The sequence below is a fragment of the Vanessa tameamea genome, chromosome Z (assembly GCF_037043105.1).
Source record: "Vanessa tameamea isolate UH-Manoa-2023 chromosome Z, ilVanTame1 primary haplotype, whole genome shotgun sequence".
Taxonomy (NCBI): domain Eukaryota; kingdom Metazoa; phylum Arthropoda; class Insecta; order Lepidoptera; family Nymphalidae; genus Vanessa; species Vanessa tameamea.
This window is the reverse complement of record NC_087341.1, coordinates 15,137,839-15,160,502: the sequence shown is the minus strand read 5'-3', so window position 1 is coordinate 15,160,502 and position 22,664 is coordinate 15,137,839. Positions and strand designations below refer to the sequence as shown.

General features: G+C 31.8%; 1 protein-coding gene across 1 annotated transcript in view; it reads right to left on the bottom strand.

The window, feature by feature from the left end:
- Positions 1-1,801: 1,801 nt before the first annotated feature.
- LOC113404105 (uncharacterized protein) overlaps positions 1,802-22,664 on the bottom strand; it is a 57,855-nt gene continuing 36,992 nt past the window's right edge. Inside the window, exons 2-8 of the mRNA XM_064220388.1 lie at positions 17,777-18,895; positions 17,362-17,569; positions 13,471-13,602; positions 12,482-12,669; positions 11,822-11,965; positions 9,022-9,146; positions 1,802-3,168 (exon numbers count right to left, since the gene is read on the bottom strand). Coding sequence (XP_064076458.1) covers positions 3,077-3,168; positions 9,022-9,146; positions 11,822-11,965; positions 12,482-12,669; positions 13,471-13,602; positions 17,362-17,569; positions 17,777-18,895 — 2,008 coding nt within the window. The 3' untranslated portion in view covers positions 1,802-3,076. The remainder of the gene's footprint in view (positions 3,169-9,021; positions 9,147-11,821; positions 11,966-12,481; positions 12,670-13,470; positions 13,603-17,361; positions 17,570-17,776; positions 18,896-22,664) is intronic.

Genomic DNA, 22,664 nt, shown 5'->3' with positions numbered 1-22,664 from the left:
TTGTTTTTTTTCAATTTAAAGTGAATTATCTTTGTTTAATCTTCACTTATAAATAAACTTTATTTGTTTTGAGCATATATTTTACAATTAATGCTAACATATTTTATGATTCACGCAGCCTCGTAGCGCGTTTAGGAGCTTCTGGCCTTGTGCTTCATATAAACACTTTAGGTGTAGGAGTTGGAGTTGGTGTGCTAGAATACCTGTTATAGAATAATGTTTATAGGCAGTGTTGACAATTTACCATCAGTTGGTCCATTTGTCGGGTCACCAATCTATCTCATAAAAAGCAGGACCAATGCTAGTCGGACTGAGGGTTCTGTACCACTACATAATACTAAAAAATTTACCAGATTTTGTTAAGATTTAGAATTTTCATAGAAACAGACATTGATGAAACAACTATTTTACGGTTTTTTGATTTCTCCTATACTTATCCCTACAAGATATTGCTTCTTACCAAACTTAATGATTCTAGGTCAACGGTAAGTACCCTATTATATTATTTTGGTTCCCAAAATGTGACGTAAACAGCCATGACCTTTTGATTGCGTTGATATAGAGGTTTGATTTTTTCACAGCTTTAATGGACAGCAGAATTAAATAATTGATATTAATTTCAACTTAATATTTCTACTTGTTCCTGAGAAAAACGGCCTTGACAGACTGACAGACGGACAACGAAGTGATCTTATAAGGATTCCTTGTTTTTCTTTAGAGGAATGAAATCCAAAAAAAAATACAAACGTATCTAAAGTGTAAAATATTAAAAAATCGTAAATTTTTTACTTTTAGTATTACAATACAACTCGGTTAATCATCTATTTTATTGCTCTCCTTTATTTTTCTCAAGGAACTGTTCTATCCACCAATAAGATCACAATTCAAATTTATACTGATAGCCATCAAAACCTCGCTCCTCTTCTCTCCTTGCCTCACCTCACCGCAACACTCCGCTTATAACCTCTATTCTGTTCACTTAATAACATCATCGTTACAAAAAATATTTATTTACGCTATTGTATCAGATTATTAAGTAGGTCATTAATTGTAAAATAACTTTGATTTGGCGGAAGTGTCATAAAATGCGAATAATTAGAACGCTGTAATAAATTATAAAAGCTATATGACGATTTCAGTTATAGTTACCTGCTTTAATTTTGTAATTTAATTTACAATAAGTATATCTAAGTCTATGAAAGTTATCAATATAATCGTAATTTCCTTATTATGGCCGCCGCAATGCGCCATATTTTTTCTTTCGAACTCGAACCACCTGTGCCGATCTATCGCGGCCATTTTGGCTATGCCTGATGCTATAGTCCAAACACATACACATTTTTATACTTCAGTCGTTAACCAAATTATTTGAAAAAAAAAGTCGAGTAAAATTTAATTTGACCTTTTTAAAATAATATTTTTATAGTGAACAACAACTGATGCGTGATTTTCACTATTTAGACATTATACTAAGCATGGGAGAAATGACAGATTTTTATTGGGATCCATCCAAAGCATTTGATGGTGTAGAGCACGAAACGCTTTTGTGAAACCTAAAATATTACGATGTTAATGGTAATGCACTTGATCTCACTGCTTCATAATTGAATCAAATAATTCAAAATGTATCTATTGGATAAATTAACAGTTATTTTTAAACTTGGCCTATTATTACATTTATCGGGTAGGTACGACTTGGTGAGTGAATTGATCTATACCGATTAATATGGGCTTATTTTAAGTATCTCTGTGTGCGTGTTTTTTATCCATCGTTAATGGAATTCAACAACATTAAAACAACTTATTATAATAGCAAATATATTATAACTAATAATATTAGGTACATGTGTACAAAAATTTTCCAAATCTTCACAAGCAATGTATCAAAAGGTTTTCAACTTAATAAAATAAACATATTATACAAAAATAAGACAGTAAATTGAACTTTTATTTTTTCTGTAGATTATAACATGCGCTTTATGATGCTTAGGGCGGCTCCTGTAGTAACTGAAAATTTCAATATGTTGTAAACTATTAAATGTCACATAATTGTGTATAAAGTTATTAGGTAGTTACCAAATCGCAAATAATATTTACTTGGTATTACTAAATTTTGCAGTCAAAAGAACTTATGACAAAACATGTGCCATTCCCAAGCTATCCACAAAACAATGGTTATAATAACCTTTATGAAACATTTATTTCATTTTGAAGTTAAGTGTGTTATTTAAACATTTGATTTTTACAAAAAAATTTTTTTTTTACAAATATGGTACCTAAAGTTGTTGCAATTTACAAAAAAATGTCTACATAGTTTTAAATATGACGCAAGTTCAATGATAGATATATGCCCCGTTAAATCGGAACGAAGAAAAGAAATATTATAAAATCAGTTCAACTGTCATCTTGTTTATAGCTTATTTTTCAATTTATAGTTATACATATTTATTTACACCTTAATTTTATTCTACAATCTAAAATTATAAAGCTAATTAACGAAAATTTAATGTATCAAGTTATGAATAATAAATTAATGAATTAGGGCTGTGTGGCACGACGTTTAAGATATTATGAACACAATCTGTTATATACAAAAAGTCGATATAATCAATAATGACGAAGGCAATGCCGTGACGGGAGAGAGATGATTTTAAGGGAATTATTTACAGAAATAACATTAGGAGAACGGAATTATATACCGAATTGAGCGATGAGCCGCCTTCTGTTTTTTTTTGGGTCATTACGTGGATTCAGTACTCATCTTTGTAACGCGAGGCTTACAACCGATATGATTAAAAATGTAACAGTTTCATAGCATAATAAAAACCACAACATTAATATCAAGAACAAATCATTGAATGTACACTTCAATACTTTTTTTTTGTTAAAATCTTCGGTTTGATGTTACTAGTAATCGTTGCGATACATTTTACCACGGCTAATTAAAACTTTTACACGCGATTAGAATGTTGTTATCGTTGATTTTTAACAAACAGTCGGTTAGACAGGTCCAGAATCCACGTAACAATTGAACAGAGACATAATAAAATAAAATCGCGGGAGTTTGTCCAGGGCTTCATGTGTTGGGTTGTAAGCCTTTGGGTTTGATCATCATAGACGCTCGCTTGAGAGTGTAGTCCCAACCTCGCCAGCGGAACCACACAATACCTGTAAGGGAAGACAAATGACAGTTATTGATTATTACTTGCTTGTCTTATTTTGTTCTCTTTTTAAGATAATATACAGTGACGAGTAACTCATTAGAGCACCATTGAGTTAAAAATCATTGAATCTTATATTCTACCTATATTAAGAAATATGAAAAAGTATCAATTTAATAAAAAAACTATTTTTTTTTTCAAAATAACATCTCTGATCTGATCTCTTGACGCGAAATCTACCGAATACTTCACGTAGTTGGATTAATGTGCATGATCTGCATTGACGCGCGCTCGCATTCGAAACATCTGATCGCTGATACTCTCTGATTTTTCTGCCTCACAGTCTTAAGTATGCATTTAACTGTCTCATTTATCGTCATATATTCTTAGCTACTTAATTGTAAACTCGTATTCACATTATTTCAGTCGGTTTAACTGGTCCTAAGGTTTTTTATTACTCTAAAATTTATTTATTTATTTATTTAGAACTACCAACAAAAGATACAATAATTCGTGTACAACAGTAATTTTTAGTAATACATTTCAATTGTTCTTTTACTTACAGGTAATTACAGCATGCAATTTGTTATAGGTAATCATCGACTAACAGAGTTACAATAATAAAAAATAATAGATATTAAATTGCGTAAAAAAACAAAAAAATCATGTTTACAAAATATAGGATTTTTCTTAATTTATGTAAAAAATAAAAAAAATATTTTTAAAGGAGTAGATACTATCATGCAAGATGTCTAGTTCATTGATACCAGTCGATAAATCGTTATACGTCCTAGCTAGTCTGTTTATTGGTGAATTTTTTCCTAGGTTGGTTTTTTGTTTAGTTGTTACAAATAACGGTGACTTGTATCTAGGTATTCTGAAAGGCACGTTAAAACCAATCATAGAGAGGATTTGTGGGCAATCAATTTTATTATTTAATAATTTGTGTAGAAACGTTAGATCTAAAAGTTTTCTACGACAATTCAAGGACAGTAAGTGGTAGTTATTAAGTTGGTCCTGGTACTGTTCGCCCCGCAAGTTATTAAATCTATAATGTAAAAATTTTAAAAACTTCTTTTGCACTCTCTCGATTGTATTAATATGAATTTTATATTGAGGGCTCCAGACAACAGAACAGTATTCCAGTTTACTTCTAACCAAGGAGTTGTAAAGAATTATGATTGTATATGACTTATGTAGCTCCTTAGAGTTTCTCAAAATGAATCTCAAAGACTTGAATGCGGATGTTGTAATGTGTTCGACGTGAGTATTAAATTGAAGCTTCGAGTCCAAAATAACTCCTAAATCTCGAATAGTTTGCACCTTGTTTATAGTAATACCAGATATATTGTACGCACTTTCTATAGTATTTCTTTTTCGTGTAAACTGAATATGGTAGCACTTCTTGATGTTTAATTTCATTTTATGTAATTTGCACCAGTTTTCAAGGCGATTAATATCTTCCTGTACTATTGTCACGTCATTGTAAGTTTTAATAGTCTTTGTTATTTTTAAATCATCAGCATACAAGTAGACTCTAACGTGTTTAAATATTAAGGGTAACTCGTTTATAAATATATTAAAAAATATTGGACCTAGAATTGATCCCTGTGGTACTCCTGAATGTGCAATGTATGGAACTGACTGATATCCATCAATAGCTACTGTAGATGGGCGTGCGTTAATATAAGAGGTGCACCACTTTAGTAAGGTGTCAGTTATACCGAACGATTTCAATCTCTCCAATAATATACAGTGATTAACCGTATCAAAAGCCTTCGAAAAATCTGTATAAATTGCATCAATTTGTTCACCCTCATCTACAGCTCTAACTGTTTCTGTAACAAAGGTGACAAGGTTGGTATTAGTAGATCTTCCTGATACGAATCCGTGCTGATTACTATTTATATGGGATTTAAGATAATCTGCTAAATTATAATGTACAAGACTTTCGAAGACCTTCGCCACAGCTGACAAGATTGATATCGGACGATAATTTTCGACGGAAGCGGGATCATTGCTTTTAAACACAGGTACAATTCTCGCCTCCTTCCAAACTTGTGGAAATATTCCTGTATTTAAAGATGTATTAAAAATGAGATACAATGGAAAAGATAAAGTAGACGCACACATTGAAAGGAAGTAGGGAGATATGTTATCTGGTCCTGCGCCTTAAATGTTTAATATATATCAAGTAATAACTATAAAACTAAAATAACTTTAAAAAATACGTAATTTTACATAAATACAATTTAAATTCAAAGAAAACCGACGATATAGGTGATGAGTTCATCACGACGAATTATCTTCAATGGGGAATCCAATTATCGTATCATAAATCTGAATAAGGTCCGAAAATCAGTAAATTCGATCGATAATTTGGTTTGAACACCCAAAACTTGCGAAAAAATTTACTACAACTTGAAATCTATTGTTCACATAAAAGAATTATTATTCCAGTCTTAAGTAAATTTGTGACGGAGTATATAACGAGCTTGATGAAGAGAGAAAAAAAATCAGTATTGAAATAAGAAAAAATTCAACAAAAAGAGAAACAAGAGAAGATCTATTAAAGACATCGATAAAGGTCAGATTAACAAATAAAATCAGACTAATGTGATGCTATTTATTGCCAGGATTTACCCTTTAATGTGTTTTATAATGAGTTAATTCATGATTTTTTTTTAATTGCCAGGATTTGTTACACTGGTTGAGCCTTCTACTCTTAGAGGTTACATTAAGGTCAGATCGATTTATGTATATAAGGTTTTTATATACATAAATCGAGCATACCATAGCAATGCGCATGTATTGAATATCAGATTGTAACATGTTTGAGTGTGTGCTGGAGGATGCCTTAAGCAAGTTTGTACTGAGCCAGAGAAAGTGGTTTTTTGTGGACTTTTTAAGATTGATATTTTAGTACCATCTTCTATAAGTACTAGATTCAAAAATTTATATCAGTCTTATAATTTAAATAAAGTATTTTGTGAACCTACAGGAATATTAGCTACTTCCGCAACCTGTGTAGATAACGTATTTTGTAATTGTGAAGTCGTAAATAAGAAAGTCAAAACTAATATCGGATCACTTCGGCCCAATGATATCAATTCAAGGTTTATAAGAAAAACAAAAGAAACGGAAAGTCACTTGTAATTCCTGCAAAACGCTTAATTAACTTCAATAATACTATTTTCCAAATATTAATTTTAGCTTAAATGATCCCAACTTTTTAGATGATTTTCTTTTGAAATTAATTGAAAAGTAATTCAATAAAATATTTCAGATCAAAACCGTTTACCAAAACAATCAAACACAGTTCTCGGACTGGGCCACTACCGGTATCTATATATAAAGGAATATTATAAGTATATATAATAGAATACAATTATTAACAACGTAATTGTCGATTTGGTTCCTTATTTAGCTGTTATCTTTAATAATTGTGAAGAATCTGGTGTTTTTCCAAATCTATTAAAATTTAGTAAAGTAATTCCATTATGTAAGTCCCGTGACAAAAATGATCCAAATAACTATAGACCAATATCTATTTTGCTAGTATTACGTAAATAATCATGCTTAATCAATTGTTATTATACTTTAACTAGATCAAGCTATTACATTCTTTTTTTTTATGTGATAGGTGGCAAACGAGCAGGAGGCTCAACTGATGGAAAGTGACTACCACCGCCCATGGACATCTGTAACACCGGGAGGCAGATGCGTTGCCGGCCGTTAAGGAAGGACGCTCTTTTCTTGAAGGTTCCCAAGTCGTATCGGTTCGGAAAATCTTTCGGAGAAAGCTGGTTCCACAGAGTGGTTGAGCGAGGCAGAAAATGTCTTACAAATCGCGCTGTTGTGGATTTTCGGATATCTAGGTGGTGAGGGTCAAACTTAGAATTTTGACGAGATGTCCGAAGGTGGAACAATTCCTCATTGATGCAGAGTGATCCAACATCTCTACGCAAAGCCAAAGGATCAAGCAGATCGGAAAGGACTTGATCGTCGATAATTCGAGCTGCTCTACGTTTGATACGGTCAAATGGAAGGACCTGGTACTGGGGAGCACCCGTATCAGAGGTGAGAGCAGTACAGTCCATGTGAGGCCGAATTTGCGCCTTGTATAGTCTTAGCCAATGGGCCGACGTGAAATACTGTATTGCCTTGCTGAGCAGACCGAGCTTTTTTGATGCCAATTTGGCTTTGCCTTCCGATTAATCGCGGAATTGAACAAAGCTTGAAATTTCGAAGCCAAGTATTCCGATATTAGCTGTGGCGGTTATCGGAATTTTCTCAAATCGTGGAAATACGACAAATGGTATTTTTTAGCATTTAACGCTCAAACTTGCGTCTTTTTGGGGTTTGATTGGACTAGATTTAGGCGGCCCCGGTTCGAGACTTTGTTTAACGAAAATTCGATTTCAGACACAATTTTGTCCCGGTTTTCTTCGACCTTTTCCCGAGAAATATTCTGAACAGTTCAGTTTCACTTAGGATCGCTATACTGCTAAGATGTTTTTGTGACTTTGTAACTGTGAGAAGTTTTCGATTGCGTTAGGCATGATATTCTTCAAGAAAAACTTAAATGCTATTGAAATGAATGGTATGGAGATGGTAGACGGAAATCCTTCTACCTTAATGAAAGAGTTTTGAAGGTTGCTCGTTCAACTATTATCGGATAGCGCTCTGGCACAAATACCACAATGGGTATTGTGGGTTTAATTTTAGGACCTACTCTGTTTTTAATATATGTAAATGATTTACCCTATTTTATTAATAATACTTGCGACATTGTACTATTTGCAGATGATACATTCCTTATTTTTAAACTTGACAGAATGAAAAACAACTATGACATTGTAAGCAGTGCTCTGTCACAGGTTCATGGTTGGTTTGACATAAATAATCTAATCCTAAATGCAAAAAAGACTAAATATATTTCATTTTTCCTGCCAAATGTCAAGTCAAATTCTTCTGCGGTTATTTTAAATAATGAAAGACTTGACTTTGTAGAGTCGCCGGTCTTTGTCTTGACTCAAAAACTGACTACATTTGTATGCCCTAGCAGAGAAGCTAAGTAGTGCCATTAATGCAATCAAAACAATTTTGCAGAAAAGAGCTCCCCGAACTATTTATAATATTAGTTCTAGGACATCATTACACGAAAAATTTAAAGAAATAGGTGGATTAACGGCTGCTTCCAATATATTTTTGATAATACAATGTTTATACAGAATAAAATACAAAATTTAAAATAAAAAACAAGAAATAAAAATAAACTTGTAACCCCTGCTAAAGCAAGCAGAAGCTTACGATACAGAAAACGTTTTTTGGGAATTGGTATACGCATACATATATAATACATAGATACCGGAAAATATAATCAATTTACCGTTTGATAAATTTAAATAGTTTATTAAGAAGAAGAAATTACTTAATAAATCTTATTATATTAAAAGAATACTTTTTAGAGAAAAAAAAAACGCCTCGATTTAAGCTCAAGTTCCATCACAGGACTGATTGAACACTAATAGTGAATAACAGCATTGTAAACCTGTTTATTTCAAAAGAGCAACTATACGAGTTTCTTGCCATTTCTTCTCAATAGAGGCTGCTTTCCAAAACGGTCGTAGTGATTAAATATTGAAGACTCAAAAACGCTTAATTGTAAATTTTACTTCAAAAAATACATTTGATTTAATTTTGATTTGATTTACATATGTATGAGTCATATGGGTTTTTCTAAGTTAAGTTTCCATTTTTTATTAACTTGTAAATAGACGATTTAGTTTTCGCAAGTGTCTCTTTAAATAAAGTCTATATCAATTTCAATAATTGTACACAATGGAAAAAATAGTACCTTGTCGTGCTGTCAGATCCTGAGGGTCGTGAAGGTAGAGACCGTTGAGACCACGGCCGCAGGATTTCCACCACCAACCGCCTTTTAGCATAGAAGCACAGTTCAACGAAGACCTGTCATTGTCTCTGTAATCAAAACAGTTATTGTGAAGTCCCAAGATATATAAATAATTAACGCGCATTATAGAGATTGGTCGTCAGTAGTTAGTCATAAAAATCTTATGTATTTATACTTATAGTTCAAGCTTTCTTCATAAGAAATTTAATAAAAAATCGGTTTATTGGCTTGATAGTGAAAGAGCAACAGACCGACAGATAGGCAGAGTTACTGTCGCATTTATAATATTAGATTATAATTCCGAATACACAGACATACTTAATATTACAGACGTTTCAACGGGTGACTTAAAATACATTATACAATTCAATTCATTATCGGATGTTGTATTAGGCAACTTAGAAGTGGTTTAAGACCTAAGGGGAATTGCATAATCGTATTGCGCGCTGTTTCATAGTGCCAAGAAAAACGTGCCTGGGGATAGGATTATAAACAATAGCAAGTGAAATCAGTTCAATTTCGTAAACATTACAACGATATATTTCGAAAGTTGTCAAAGTATTTATTGTAACAAAATAATTATCTACAAATGTCAGAAGTGAATATTCATTCTAACTTAAATCATTATTGACATACCGATATACACTTGACGCGTACAATTAAAAAAATAACCGAATTTAGCAACTCGAAACGTTCATGTTGTAGCAAAAAGGAGAGGAAGATACAGAAAGTAAGCTGCCAGAATGAGACGATACGAAACATTTTAGAGAAACACGTATTTTATGTCGAATTATTAGGTTTCGGATAAAATCCGCTTGTATAGTTATTCTGTTTTAAAACTCTTAAATAGAATAATTGTCGATGCGGGTGCTTTGGACTAAATCATTGAAAACGTCTAAAGTTAAGTTACTTATCAAATAACTCAATATAATGTTTCCTAAATTTATTTTCATACATTATAAAAAAGGCAGGAAGAATTTGAAATTATATCTTTAATGAAATTGAAATTAAAGATATCTGGCGGTAACTGTTTATTATTACGGACAAGCGGCGCCGCGACTTCGTGCGCGTTTGAATTGAACAAAATGATTATTGTTGTAGCCTAAGTCACTCCTTATTACATCAGCTATCTGCCAGTGAAAGTCCCGTCAAAATCGGTCCAGCCGTTCCAGAGATTAGCCGGAACAAACAGACAGACAGACAGACAAAAATTGTAAAAAATGTTATTTAGGTATATGTACCGTGTATACATATATATGCATTTAGTAAAACGCGGTTATTTTAATATTACAAACAGACACTCCAATTTTATTATATGTATAGATTATGATATATTACACTCAGTACACAAAGTATATTTGTCTTTCTATCTATTCTAATAACGCCTCCACGACCGATTACTGTCACAGCATTGGATGTATATTTCAAGCTCTGTATTCCCTAATTCTCAATATTCGATTGGCGCAGAACCAACGCCTATACGTGACTTTAAAGATGGTGTAGTAGTGGTATCACTGCCAATTTTCAAATTCGCAATAATAATTATTGACAGATATTTTTTTATTATTATTAATTTAACCCGGCGTTTGGCCATATGATGGATAAGGTCTACTGGATCGATCTGGTGTAACGTACTGCGAAATCTTAATCGACCGCATTTAATTCATACCATAAAACAGTAATTAAGATGGTACATACAATTTTAGATTCGTTTTTGTTTTTAAATTTAATCGACATCAATATTACCTTTAGGTAATTATTTTAGAACAATAACTTCATTATATATATTTATATTTATTTATTTCGTGTAACGTTAACATTACCTTGTAGGCTATTAGAAAACATGGAACGAAATTAATCAAAACATTTTGTCCCTTTGAACATGAATTCTATATTGCTTAACGGTATTCGTCTACGCATGTAAATTATCTATCTATCACAATGCGTGTCAGAGAGCAGCGCTTACGCAGCGATGTGTACTCAAGCCGACATTGGGCCTGCAAACATTCTGGTATATTTTGTGAATATGTGTCTATACAATTTACAAAAATATATAGCACTTCGTCTAACTCCCCCACTTGTGACATAAAAACTGGATCTTTTTTCACCCAGAGCAGCAAAATACCGCTAGAATTTTTGCCAGTATTCCACCGGGTCATGATTTTTACAGTACCTAGCAAAAGCAGTCTTCAATTTAAATAATTCATAGGTGAATAAATTACTTAATTATTTTACTGTTTTTATCTTCTATAATACTATAATACGTGTAACTTATATGACATTGTTATGTCGTTTGTCACCGACCAAAAGATTCAAATCTAACCCTTATCTGAGATAACATCAGTTAACATCGCTAATATCGGATTTGTGTGTGTACTACAAATCGGCTCTTATCGTTTTTTTTTTTTTAAATATATCTATAACAAACGGAGTAATTTGGTCCACAATAAACAACTAAATTGCATGGATGAAAAATATAATAGTTTTATTGGAAATATCTTGGTAAACAATATGTACGACTACGTAACTGAATTTACTAATATATAGCAAAAATCGCTCTATATTTCGAGATAAGGTATATAAACACACATGTTGCATAACAAATGGTCTCGTGGCAGGGTGTATTGAATGATATCTTTCCGTAATGTACGTTTCTATAGTAAAGCCATATTTGTAGTGACCTGTAGCGTCAGTATGGCGCGCTATTTATAACTACACATTAAATATAGAAAGAAATAACTACCGGTTGTATGTAGAGAAGGGGCTGTTGTTGGACCCGTACCACGGATCATTTAGAGAATCGCCAGCGTTACCCTCGTAGCCGTCTATTTCAAGCTTATAATATTCCGCTTCAGAATAGATCTTGAAGTGCGAATACTGCGCGTACCTGGAATAAAACACTTTTCTTATTAGCGCTATAGTTTATAATAATATAAAATTAAAATAAATTAATCCTAATAATAGTCAGTCATTAATGAATATTATGACTAAAAAGTTTTTATACAAATGTAAATTTAATTTTGCATTGAAATGTCATAGTTTCTTTATAATTTATCTCTCTATTTAGAATAAAAGTATTTTGTCTATAAAAAAAATGAATATATTTTCTAACATAAATATTTTAACACAGCTGTATCTCTAAGAATTTTCTTCTTTCGTTTTTTTTTCGATTTTTCACAATGGTCTAATCTGATCGATATAAATTTATGTACCAGATATGTTGCAAATGTATATTAGAAATGTAGCTCAATATGTCAGTATGTCAATGTTGTCAGAGAGAAAATTGATTGTTATTAATGGTTTGGACCTTTTGGAAGCGACGCTCGAATTATTAATTATATATATATTTTTATTTATAACATAAGGTACAATAGACACGATAGGAAACTAAACTTTAACTTACCGTTTGTTACCATCAAAGTCCTCAAGTTCGACCCTGAGCATGTAGTCATCGTTGTTTGTTAGCATATATATATTTTCGTTGCCAAGCCAGAACTCCTTGCCGGGGTCACCGAAGCCGTTCTTATAGTCGCTCCAATCGCGATTGAAATTTTCAGCCGGAACACCGAAGTCATCCCGTCGATGAATTACCTGCAATTCATTGGTTAAGTTATTAAATTGATTTTATAATATTTTTCTTGTTTAACCGATTTTTTTTAAAGTACTTTTGTTTTAATTCAGTCGTTCTCAGAGTTGCTTGATTAGCTTATTTTTTTAGTCTACGTCTGATTCTGTTTGTGTTTTTGTGATAATACGCGGAGACTTAATCGGTTTTGAAACAATAAACTGAACAATTTCGTTGCAATTATTTATAGCAAGGAAATTGAGATGGAATATTTTGGATTAATACCGATCTTAACGCTAAAATCATCATGATCATCGTTCCATAAGCAAAAATGTAATATGCTGTATGTAAGTACAACCTCAACTCCATTTGCTAATGCTCTATAATTTTTGAAGGCAATTAAAAATAGCATCAGAATAAGACATTAAAAACTAAATGAATGTTAACTTATTTTCTTAATTTTTTTTAACAGCTTGTGTCCAAGTTTATAAATTTCATGAATGGTCCTTTATTGTAATTCAATAAATACAAAAATATTATAAGATATATTATTTAATTTAAAGACACAAACTTCACAGTTTATTAGCCAATTTATAAATAAAGTAATTAAAAATATAATAACTAACATTAATTAAAAAGTCACGCTTTTATTTATAATAAGTAGAATAAAATATGAAAACCTGTCCGTGGAAGATGTTGATGAAACAACATATATAACATTTTACAAAAATATATTACGAATTTATATCGTGCGCGGATTCTGGCTCGAGTATAAATCGGTAAAGATTAAGTGCAAATAAATATTGATTCCGTGGAGATAATCTTACCGTCCACCCGCCGTCAGCGACATTTTGTTCACAAAACACTTTCAAGAACCAGTACGTGGTGCCTCTTATCTGCAGGTAGTAAACGCCCGACTCTCGCATCCCGGCGTTGAAGAGATCGACACACGAGTAGCCCTGAAAAGTTTTTATAACGCATTATAGATCATCTCAAACAAATCATCCGCTTAAAAGCGCTTTAGACATCCATAGGTTATATAATACATTCACGCAACGTTTAAATAATATTAAAGTATAAATATAAATTATCGCAATGCATCGGTATGAGCTAATTAAAATAAATTTTATTAAATTTATAAATTGTAACGGAAATCGACACACCTTCGACATTAAAGCATAGTATGCGATATTAATTTAAATTACGCTTTAAATTTTGTTATACCTTTCTTTTCCGTTACTGAAGGATAGACAGTCTGATTTGAGTATAATTAATTGCGTATAATTATTTAGGTTAATTTATAATAAAATTTAATAGAATAATTGCATCAAAAGCGACTTGATGTGTTATGAGATTTAAATGATTCGAAATATTTTGCTTACTAATTAATTATTTTAAGATACTTACATAATAAATTATATGTTATACAGTTTATCAATATTTACTATATGTTTAAAGACATACATCTATATATAATACTTATATATATTCTGCGAGATTAAGTGTAATGCCTAGTGTTGCAACAATCCGTATAAGGATATACGTACATACTATATGTAACAGTAAGCTTATAAATTCAACTCGTACAATATAATCGTTCTATATTGTTTTGTAAATATATTACACTTTTACTCAATTGCAACGCTTACTTAATGTATTTATAACTTATTCAATATTATGATGTAGATTGCAGATATAAAGTATTAACTTTATTCGTTATACGAACACTGTTTTCTGATATGTAAAATAAAAAAGCGTTCCAATGTGTATTTTAATGAATTAGTAATTTTCGAGTCACTCGGTAAAGGTACCCGACGTAAATAATCCGTCATAACCGATTGTTTCGCGAAGTTGAAACAATAATAACGCTACAAGGATTGGTAATAGTCGCTCAGTGGGAACGGCTGGTTTTTGCACGCCGACAAAGTCGCGAAAAGCACTGCCTACAAACTATATTGTACATGAACCAGATTTGCGTAACGATATCAACTTTCCATGCGCGCAACTCTTGGCGCACAACTTGGAGTCCCATTTTCAATACCAGTATTGAAATCGCTCTGCCATAGCCCGTATCCACACATGATATAACAACTGTAATACGAAACGGGTAATGTTATGTGTATCACAAAATCATCAATCTGTTTCAAAATAGTTCAAATACACTCACTCTTCGAAAATAAGATGGAAAAGTTGAATAAAGTTTAGTTTCCATTCGTGATCTAAATGTTTTTAGACGAATAAAGTTAATATAAACACGGACCTTTTTTAAATAGCCCGGGAGTAATGTAGCCCACAAATGTATCATCTGTATCGCTTTGCGCTATTTATTTTGTACCAAGAACAAAAGTAGATACACATTTACGTGGAAACCAGTTATTACTGTAACATTATCAGTGCGCGGTACTTACCTCTCGATTGTATTACAATTACGTTCAGATTTCTTACTCTCTGATGATAACATCACAAGAAACATATTTTGAAATATTTTACAGTTTTATCAATTATTATAGTAAATTTATAAAACGAAAATTCGATTTAACCGCGTATGTTTAATGTTTTTTTTATTAAAAAATAGATACAGAAAGAATATTTAACTTTACAATTATATTAAACACCTTGTTATTACTAAACTGTTATATGATTTCATATGTCATTTGTCATTGTTTTATTTTAAAATATAATACCAGATATGGATTGCAGAAATGCAAAAATAGCGAATGGTGAATTTTAAAGAACCTGTATTACCATATATTTCACTATTGATTATTTCTGTACGTAGTGCTTACAATAATAAGAAAAATATATTTCATTTGATAACGAAATTGCATGAATATATTATTTATTTTCGATAAAAAAGTCTTTCAACAACCATCAACTTCGATTCTCCATGGTCGCATCGTACATGTTAAATGTAATACGAAAATTATTAATTAAGATGCAACAATCAGTCGAGCGGTCAACAAACGAGAGAATTATATTAGTTGGCAAGTGTATCGATGTAACAGTATACTTCGGTTTTAATTATACCTTTCATAGTGGTCGCAGGATGTGGTTTAGTGAATGGATATCTCGGCCACCAAATATTGCGTAGTGTTCCTTATTGCTAAACTAGGAGACTTAAATGGTAGTCACTATAGCTTAGTAAATAGAAATAGTATGTGCATTTTACATTCGTAGTTTGACAAACTAGAAACGGTACTTATTAAAATTCCTACAAAATAACTCGGTCAGATACGAAACGCCCCGTTCTATAACTAACTCGAAGTACCTATTATATTTGTACTTAGATTTACGTAACGTTGATAAATTACTATTAGTTTCGATCGAGATTATTGTTCTGGTTCTTTAAAAAATATTTTAATGATGTGAGATTGATAATAGTCAAAATCAGAATATACTTTATTCAAGTAGGCTTTTACAAGCACTTTTGAATGGTCATTTAACAAACTATATTAAGTAAAGCTACCACCCGTTCGGAATGTAGATTCTACCGAGAAGAACCGGCAAGAAACTCAGTAGTTACTCTTTTTCAACATCTAAAAATACAGTAATGTTAGTTAAATACAATTATATCCTGCCTGGAAGTCAACAAGACTTAACTCTACGCTTTTTTATCATCTATATAATCTTGTATCGAATAATATGCCTTCTTTGCCAAAGTATTTTTTACAAATGATTCGAATTTATGAAACGGCATAGTTAAATATGTCTGCGGAATTTTATTATAGAAACGAATACCATGATTTATTTATATTGCGGAGTCGGAAACTTGGCGTTATAAGCTTATCCTTATTTCTTGTGCACATACAATGATTATCACTGATTTTATCAAAGTGATCAATGCTACTGTGAATATACATAATATTGTTGTAAATATATTGTGATGCAACAGTGAGTATTCCTACTTTGTTAAAAACATCCGGAAGAGTCTTTAGCTCCTAGATTATGAATAGACCTCACTTTTGTAAAATAAAAACAGATTCAATATCGTACATTACATTCAAAATATATTCCAGTTCAAACCTTAGTAAGGACAATAAAAAGTTATTAGGTTTATCGGGCGAGAAAGTCTGAGCTACCTGGAATATGCAGGTAGGTAGGTCACACTCTCCTACCTCGAGAAACACGTCTGTAGTCCTGCGCCTGAACGGTCTCCGGTTGTAGTCGTGACAGGATTGTTTTGCCATCAGATTATAAGAGCGGAGGAGTAGACAATAATTGTGTCCTGCACAATCTAGTCTCCCTTAAAAATGGTCACCATCATAATTTTTTTGTATTATTTTAAGGTTTTTTAACGTTAATTTTTATTTTCATCTCATTTTTTTTGCTTAGATATAATGATGTACTTCATGTTCTGTTTTAAACAATAAATTTTGTAAAAAGTGAACGACTAAATTCTCGGAAAGCGCTGTTGTCTGAAATAAAGATATGTATTTAACTAACTCAGACACAGGATCATTTTTCTTATTTTAAGATCTATTTTAATATTGTAATTGTTTACATGTTAATAGTAATATAGATAAATAAGTATATTGTTATAAGCACAATCGAATTTCATTTTTTACTCAGAAAAAAATAATCTTAAATAAAATACTTCGCACAGCAATTCAGTAACACATGTTTTGGTAAATATATGTTCATTTAAAAATCATCGCATTGCTTAAGTCCAATCAATAATAATAATAATCATTGTTAAATCGATATGATATATAACTCACTTTAACGTCTTTGTAGTTGGCGACAATTTCGGAAGCGAATGTGTTATTGCCGATGATGGGTTTGTTCTTCACACTCGGAAAGATGATTCCGCCTTTGCGGCTCGTGGGTCTAGGACTGGTGGGGCCTGCGCTACTGCCAGTGCTTGTCGGTGTCACTGTTACAGTGGCACTCGTAGGACTTGCGCTCGAATTGCTCGGACTGCTCGGGCTGTATGCGACATCACTATTAGACTAAATACTCTACATATAACATTTTCGTATGCCTATTTAAATATTCTATGCACAATTTTAATTACATTGATGATATTGCTAGACATTATTAAAAACGTTCGCTAATTAGCACAACGCAAAGCAAAGGCAACACTCGCAAAGTAAACTTTCGCAAAATTAACCATAATATTTAGAATGATTTCACCTGTTGTTCCCGATGATGGTCGTAGGGGTAGTGTATGCAACCGTAGTGATCGGATCCGTTGAGGGCTCCTCCACTCTGTACCTGTTTGGTGCATATTCAACTAGTCTGTCTATTGTTGGATCCAACAGTAATTCAGCTGGTACTGGCCGTTGAGCTAAAGTTGCTACGTCGTCCTCCTGTTTCTTAAGACGTTTTTCTACCATGTCCAGATTTTCAATAATAAGATTTGTTTTAAGGCGTAAGTCATTATGAATCTGCCCAATTGCTCGTTCCTGCCTCTGAGTTTGCGTCAGAAGTTCATCTGATTTGGGTACCAGATCGTCTACAGAACTCTTTGTTCCGACGACCACATCCCATACTTCGTCCATTTTTTCAGAAACGCTCATCATCGGAATGATTTTGTTGACGAGTGTATCGATTTTACTGGATTTCATTACTGGCGACGCAGTACTTGTAACAGTACGATTTTTAAATATATTATTTACATTTATCGAAGCAGCTTCAGGTTCCACTATCGCGGCGTGCACGTCAGCCATCATATATAGGACTTTCCCTAAATTTTCAGACACGAGATTTATATGAAATTGTAATTTACGATCTACTGTGGACATTGATGATCTCAATTGATCGACTTCTTTAGTAATTTCATTAATCACTTCCGTGTTCAAGCTTTTTGCTATTTCTATAACATTAAGATTGATTGGCTTCTTTTCGCTTGCTTCGGCGTTGATGTCGTCGACGGGTAAGAAATTATTGTCTATTTGGGTTTTCAAACCTACTAATTTCGTGTCAATATCAGAAACTTTTTGATCTAACGATTCTAGCTTCTTATCGAGCATTTGCGCATTATTTAGTTTATTATCATTAGTTTTCCTGTTGTTATTTTCAGTAGCAGTTTCTTCTCCACTTTGCGCTAGTTGACTAAATAGTTTTAGATCTAAATTACCCAATTTAGATATAATGGCATCAGTTTTATGAATATTATCGTTAACTCGTGAATCCAGTGCCTCAACTCTTCTCATTAGGTGTTCAACTGCTTTATCCAAGTTTTCAATTCTTTGAAGTTTCGTTTCTAAGGTACTAACGATGACCTCGAATACGTTGAAAATGTATTGTTCCCTGAAACAAAATATACAGTATATTAGAATTAAATTAAAATGTAAATGGCGCCTGGCTCAGATAGACTTTGCATATTTTTATAAATAGAAGAACTAAATAAGTAGTAGTAAAAATATAGTCCAGTTTTTCATAAGTAGTTCTATAATAATCTAAACACTACCGTGAAAGGAATCGGTTGAAATTTCTGTAAATTCTTATCAAAGATTTTGTTGCGTTACAAGTATTAAAAATTATTTATTATCAACTGAGAGTAATTTTTATCGAAGAACTTACACAATTTATAAAAAAAATTATGATGATTAAATCACGACCTAGTTTATTTATATCTAAACATGGACATACTTTAATACATGTTTTAATAAAGTAGGTATTAAAATGTTTATATGGAGTGAAACACGATTATTTTGATTCGTATTTTAATTAGTGCCTACATTAATCAGAATTTTATATCGATATTTAATGCTTCTAAACGTGCACTTTTAACTAAAGTTGTTTTGAACTTGTATCATAATAATATTACAAGTATTATAAGTCCCATCGTTGGACAAAAGCCTCATTTATTTTTAAATAATGTGTTAGTGTTTATAACTGTTCCCAAGATTTTTTCTTTTATTTCCCCGGAGATAATTAAAAAGAAAAGTAAGTAGTTTATTGTGTGATAACCCGCAAGTTAGTTAAATTTTACGAATTTTAAAAACTGGGCGAATTAGACTCATTGTCAAAGCTAATAGTTTGATCTTTACTATCGAGCACGAGATGAGTTCGCGAATGAAAACTGTGAACAAGTTACCCTGATTTAAAAGCGCGATTTTCGGATCATACTTTTATGCACAGAATTTTAAAAGTTAAATATAATCTAAGGTTATTTTGATATTAAAATAAAAATAACCAATAATAAGTTAAAACAAAAATAATCTTAGATTATAAAAAAACAAAAGGCAGGTGGAGCGCGCATAGCATTATAGTGAAGCAACAAAAGCGAATACAAAAACAAACGCGAATGCAAATTCCGCACCCTGCTGTCTTTTCTTTTATTATTTCGAGTAAATAACCGTGTGGAGAATGCATTTACACGCAAGAAAGCTCTGAAATACTATTAAACTTATTTAAATGTTTCACAATAATTGATTTAGTCTTTTAATAAACTTATTGGAATTTGTCTGCCGATTTGAGAGTTGTAAATCACATATTCACACGTACACGTGTGAAGAGATGGGGACGATCCGATCTTCGGATGAAGGTAGAATAATTGTTAAGTTGGTGATCATTTACCCGAAAGGCATGTGGGAAGAATTATCGCCGCGTCAAATTTTATTCCAGTAAGGGTTGAGTACAATGAAATTAGTATAATACAATTGCATCATAGATTTCAGTGAGTTGTCAATTAAAATATAAAATTGATTTATTTACTAATAATAGATAGATAATAATATAATCATTCGTTATTGTCACCTGTTTATTGTGTTACCTGCCTCGGTGCAAGCTCGTTAACAGGTAACTTTAGAAGGTTCAGATCGTTCGGCATTACGCAAATCTCTAAAATTATGGGCGCTGCCGGTAAAGTGGAGTGGCTTGAAATATTTAATCGGCCGCTAGTTGCAACTGGCCCTTACCATTTATTTGCTAGATAATATTTACATATTTTCTTCTTGACAACGAAATATTTATTCATTTGGCGAGTCTATGCATTTAGAAGTAATTTAATTAAAATAATTATAAATATATGATATATGAGTATAATATTATTGTTGATAATATTTACGACCAAATAAATATGTTTACTTTATTTAAAGTCATCAAAATGTTTACTGAAATTTAGTTCTTCAGAACACCTTAAATTACTTGTGGTTTTAATTGAAAACAATTTATGTTAACATATTCGTAGGTAGTAAGGGTGTTAACTAAAAGGCATTTGGAATGGTCTCGTTAACGGTAAGTATTCGCAGTAATCTTAGGGAGGCTGCGAGTCGCGGCGCGAGCGCACAATGCAGTAGCGCTGCTCGTGCGTTAACGTCGAATCGAATGTGGCTCAGGGTCTCCGCATTGTATCGCCAATCTTCGCCACTTCGATTGCGACCGCGCAATCCATGCCAATCTTTCTTATTCAAAGTTGAAGATATTCATTGTCGATCTAATTACGTGTTAATGTTCCACCAGAGTGCTCTATTAAAAGTCAGAGAGTTAAAAGTAAACTTGAAACAAGTACCGATAATTTCTGTACTATATAAAAATATTTTAGTTGAGTATTTATTATCTATTTGAAAAAATGCGTTAAGATAAATCCGTATAATACAGGATGTATTATATAATGTTCGTAACAAACCTATAACTTCAAATGTGAGCAATGATATAAAAAATAGATTTTCGCTTGTAAATTATATACATGTTTCTTGTTTTAATATGTAAAATTTACCATTGCGAAAATGCTTTAACATATTATCGCGTTTATGTATAATAGTTCCATTATTTTATTGAAAGGCGAACCTACGGGTGTCCATGCAAATAGAACTAAGCTGTTCTTACGCAAGGAGATTGCTTAATGAAAACTAGAACACAGAAATTATCCTGCCAGCAAATAAATTAAGTCATTTTAATTATTTTGTAAATATATATATGATAATGACGCGAATTTAATAAACCGGATATTATTTGTCAATTCTAAAACATGACATAGAGCGTGAGAATTTGTACATACTCATGCATTTATTTCAGAATATAATTATTGTATATTGTAATCATATTAAATTATTGTAAGTGAAGGAATACCTACGTAACAAATTATGTTACCTTTATGAAATACTCTCGAGCTGGTGCACAATAGTTTATGTAAAAATTTCTTGAATATATTTGTTAAGATATTGCTTAAGTATATATGGTTTTATTATTCCTATTACAAAATAATCAACCACGGCGTTGTTTCAAGACAGTACGTAATTTCATAAGAATACAAATTAAATACCAATATATTCCATTACTGTGAAACCACAGTTTATGAATAAGTAGTCTTGAAACATTACACTTTTTGTGATAAGACCGATTTAAGGTTAAATTTTGTTATTTAAGATAATTTTCTGTCAACTACTACTACTGTTAAATAGTCTCTCCGCTATCGCAGTACATATTATTCAATAATTGAACTATGGTACTTAACATTGTTACAATACACGTCTATTCAACACGAAGACAATAAATAACGAGTAAGAAAAATTACCATTCACTATGATTTATTACAAAAAAGATATTGCAAATGTTTTCCAAACCTTTAATATTGTACCTTTGCTATTTTAATGACAGATGGAACGCCAATCTCAAACGACTACAAATTACGGTTTATAATAAATGAATGTGTTATAAATGAAACTATTATTTAACGACTTTTACGGTTACTTGTTAAGATTTCTCTCGACAGCTAGTCACTTAAATAAATATTAAATGTCTCAAAATTCAGATATTCCGTCCAAAGTGTACTTACGTAGCTGCGAATATATATATCAATTGATATTATTATTTGATATCATTCGTTTTTCGAATTTCCAATTTCATTCCATTGCAAATCCATTCCAAACTACTGTCAGCGGTTGCGCCAAAAGCGTAAATCGCGAGTTTTTTTTATTATCCTTTTATTTCGTGCAATAATACGTAATAGATTAGGAGACGAGAAACCCCATATGGTTTATCTTCAAGACTATAAAAGAGGATCTTATGAAAGTCATAATTTGACCCGAATTTGGGATCCATTTCATTACAGATGTTGAAAAACGGCGAAGTA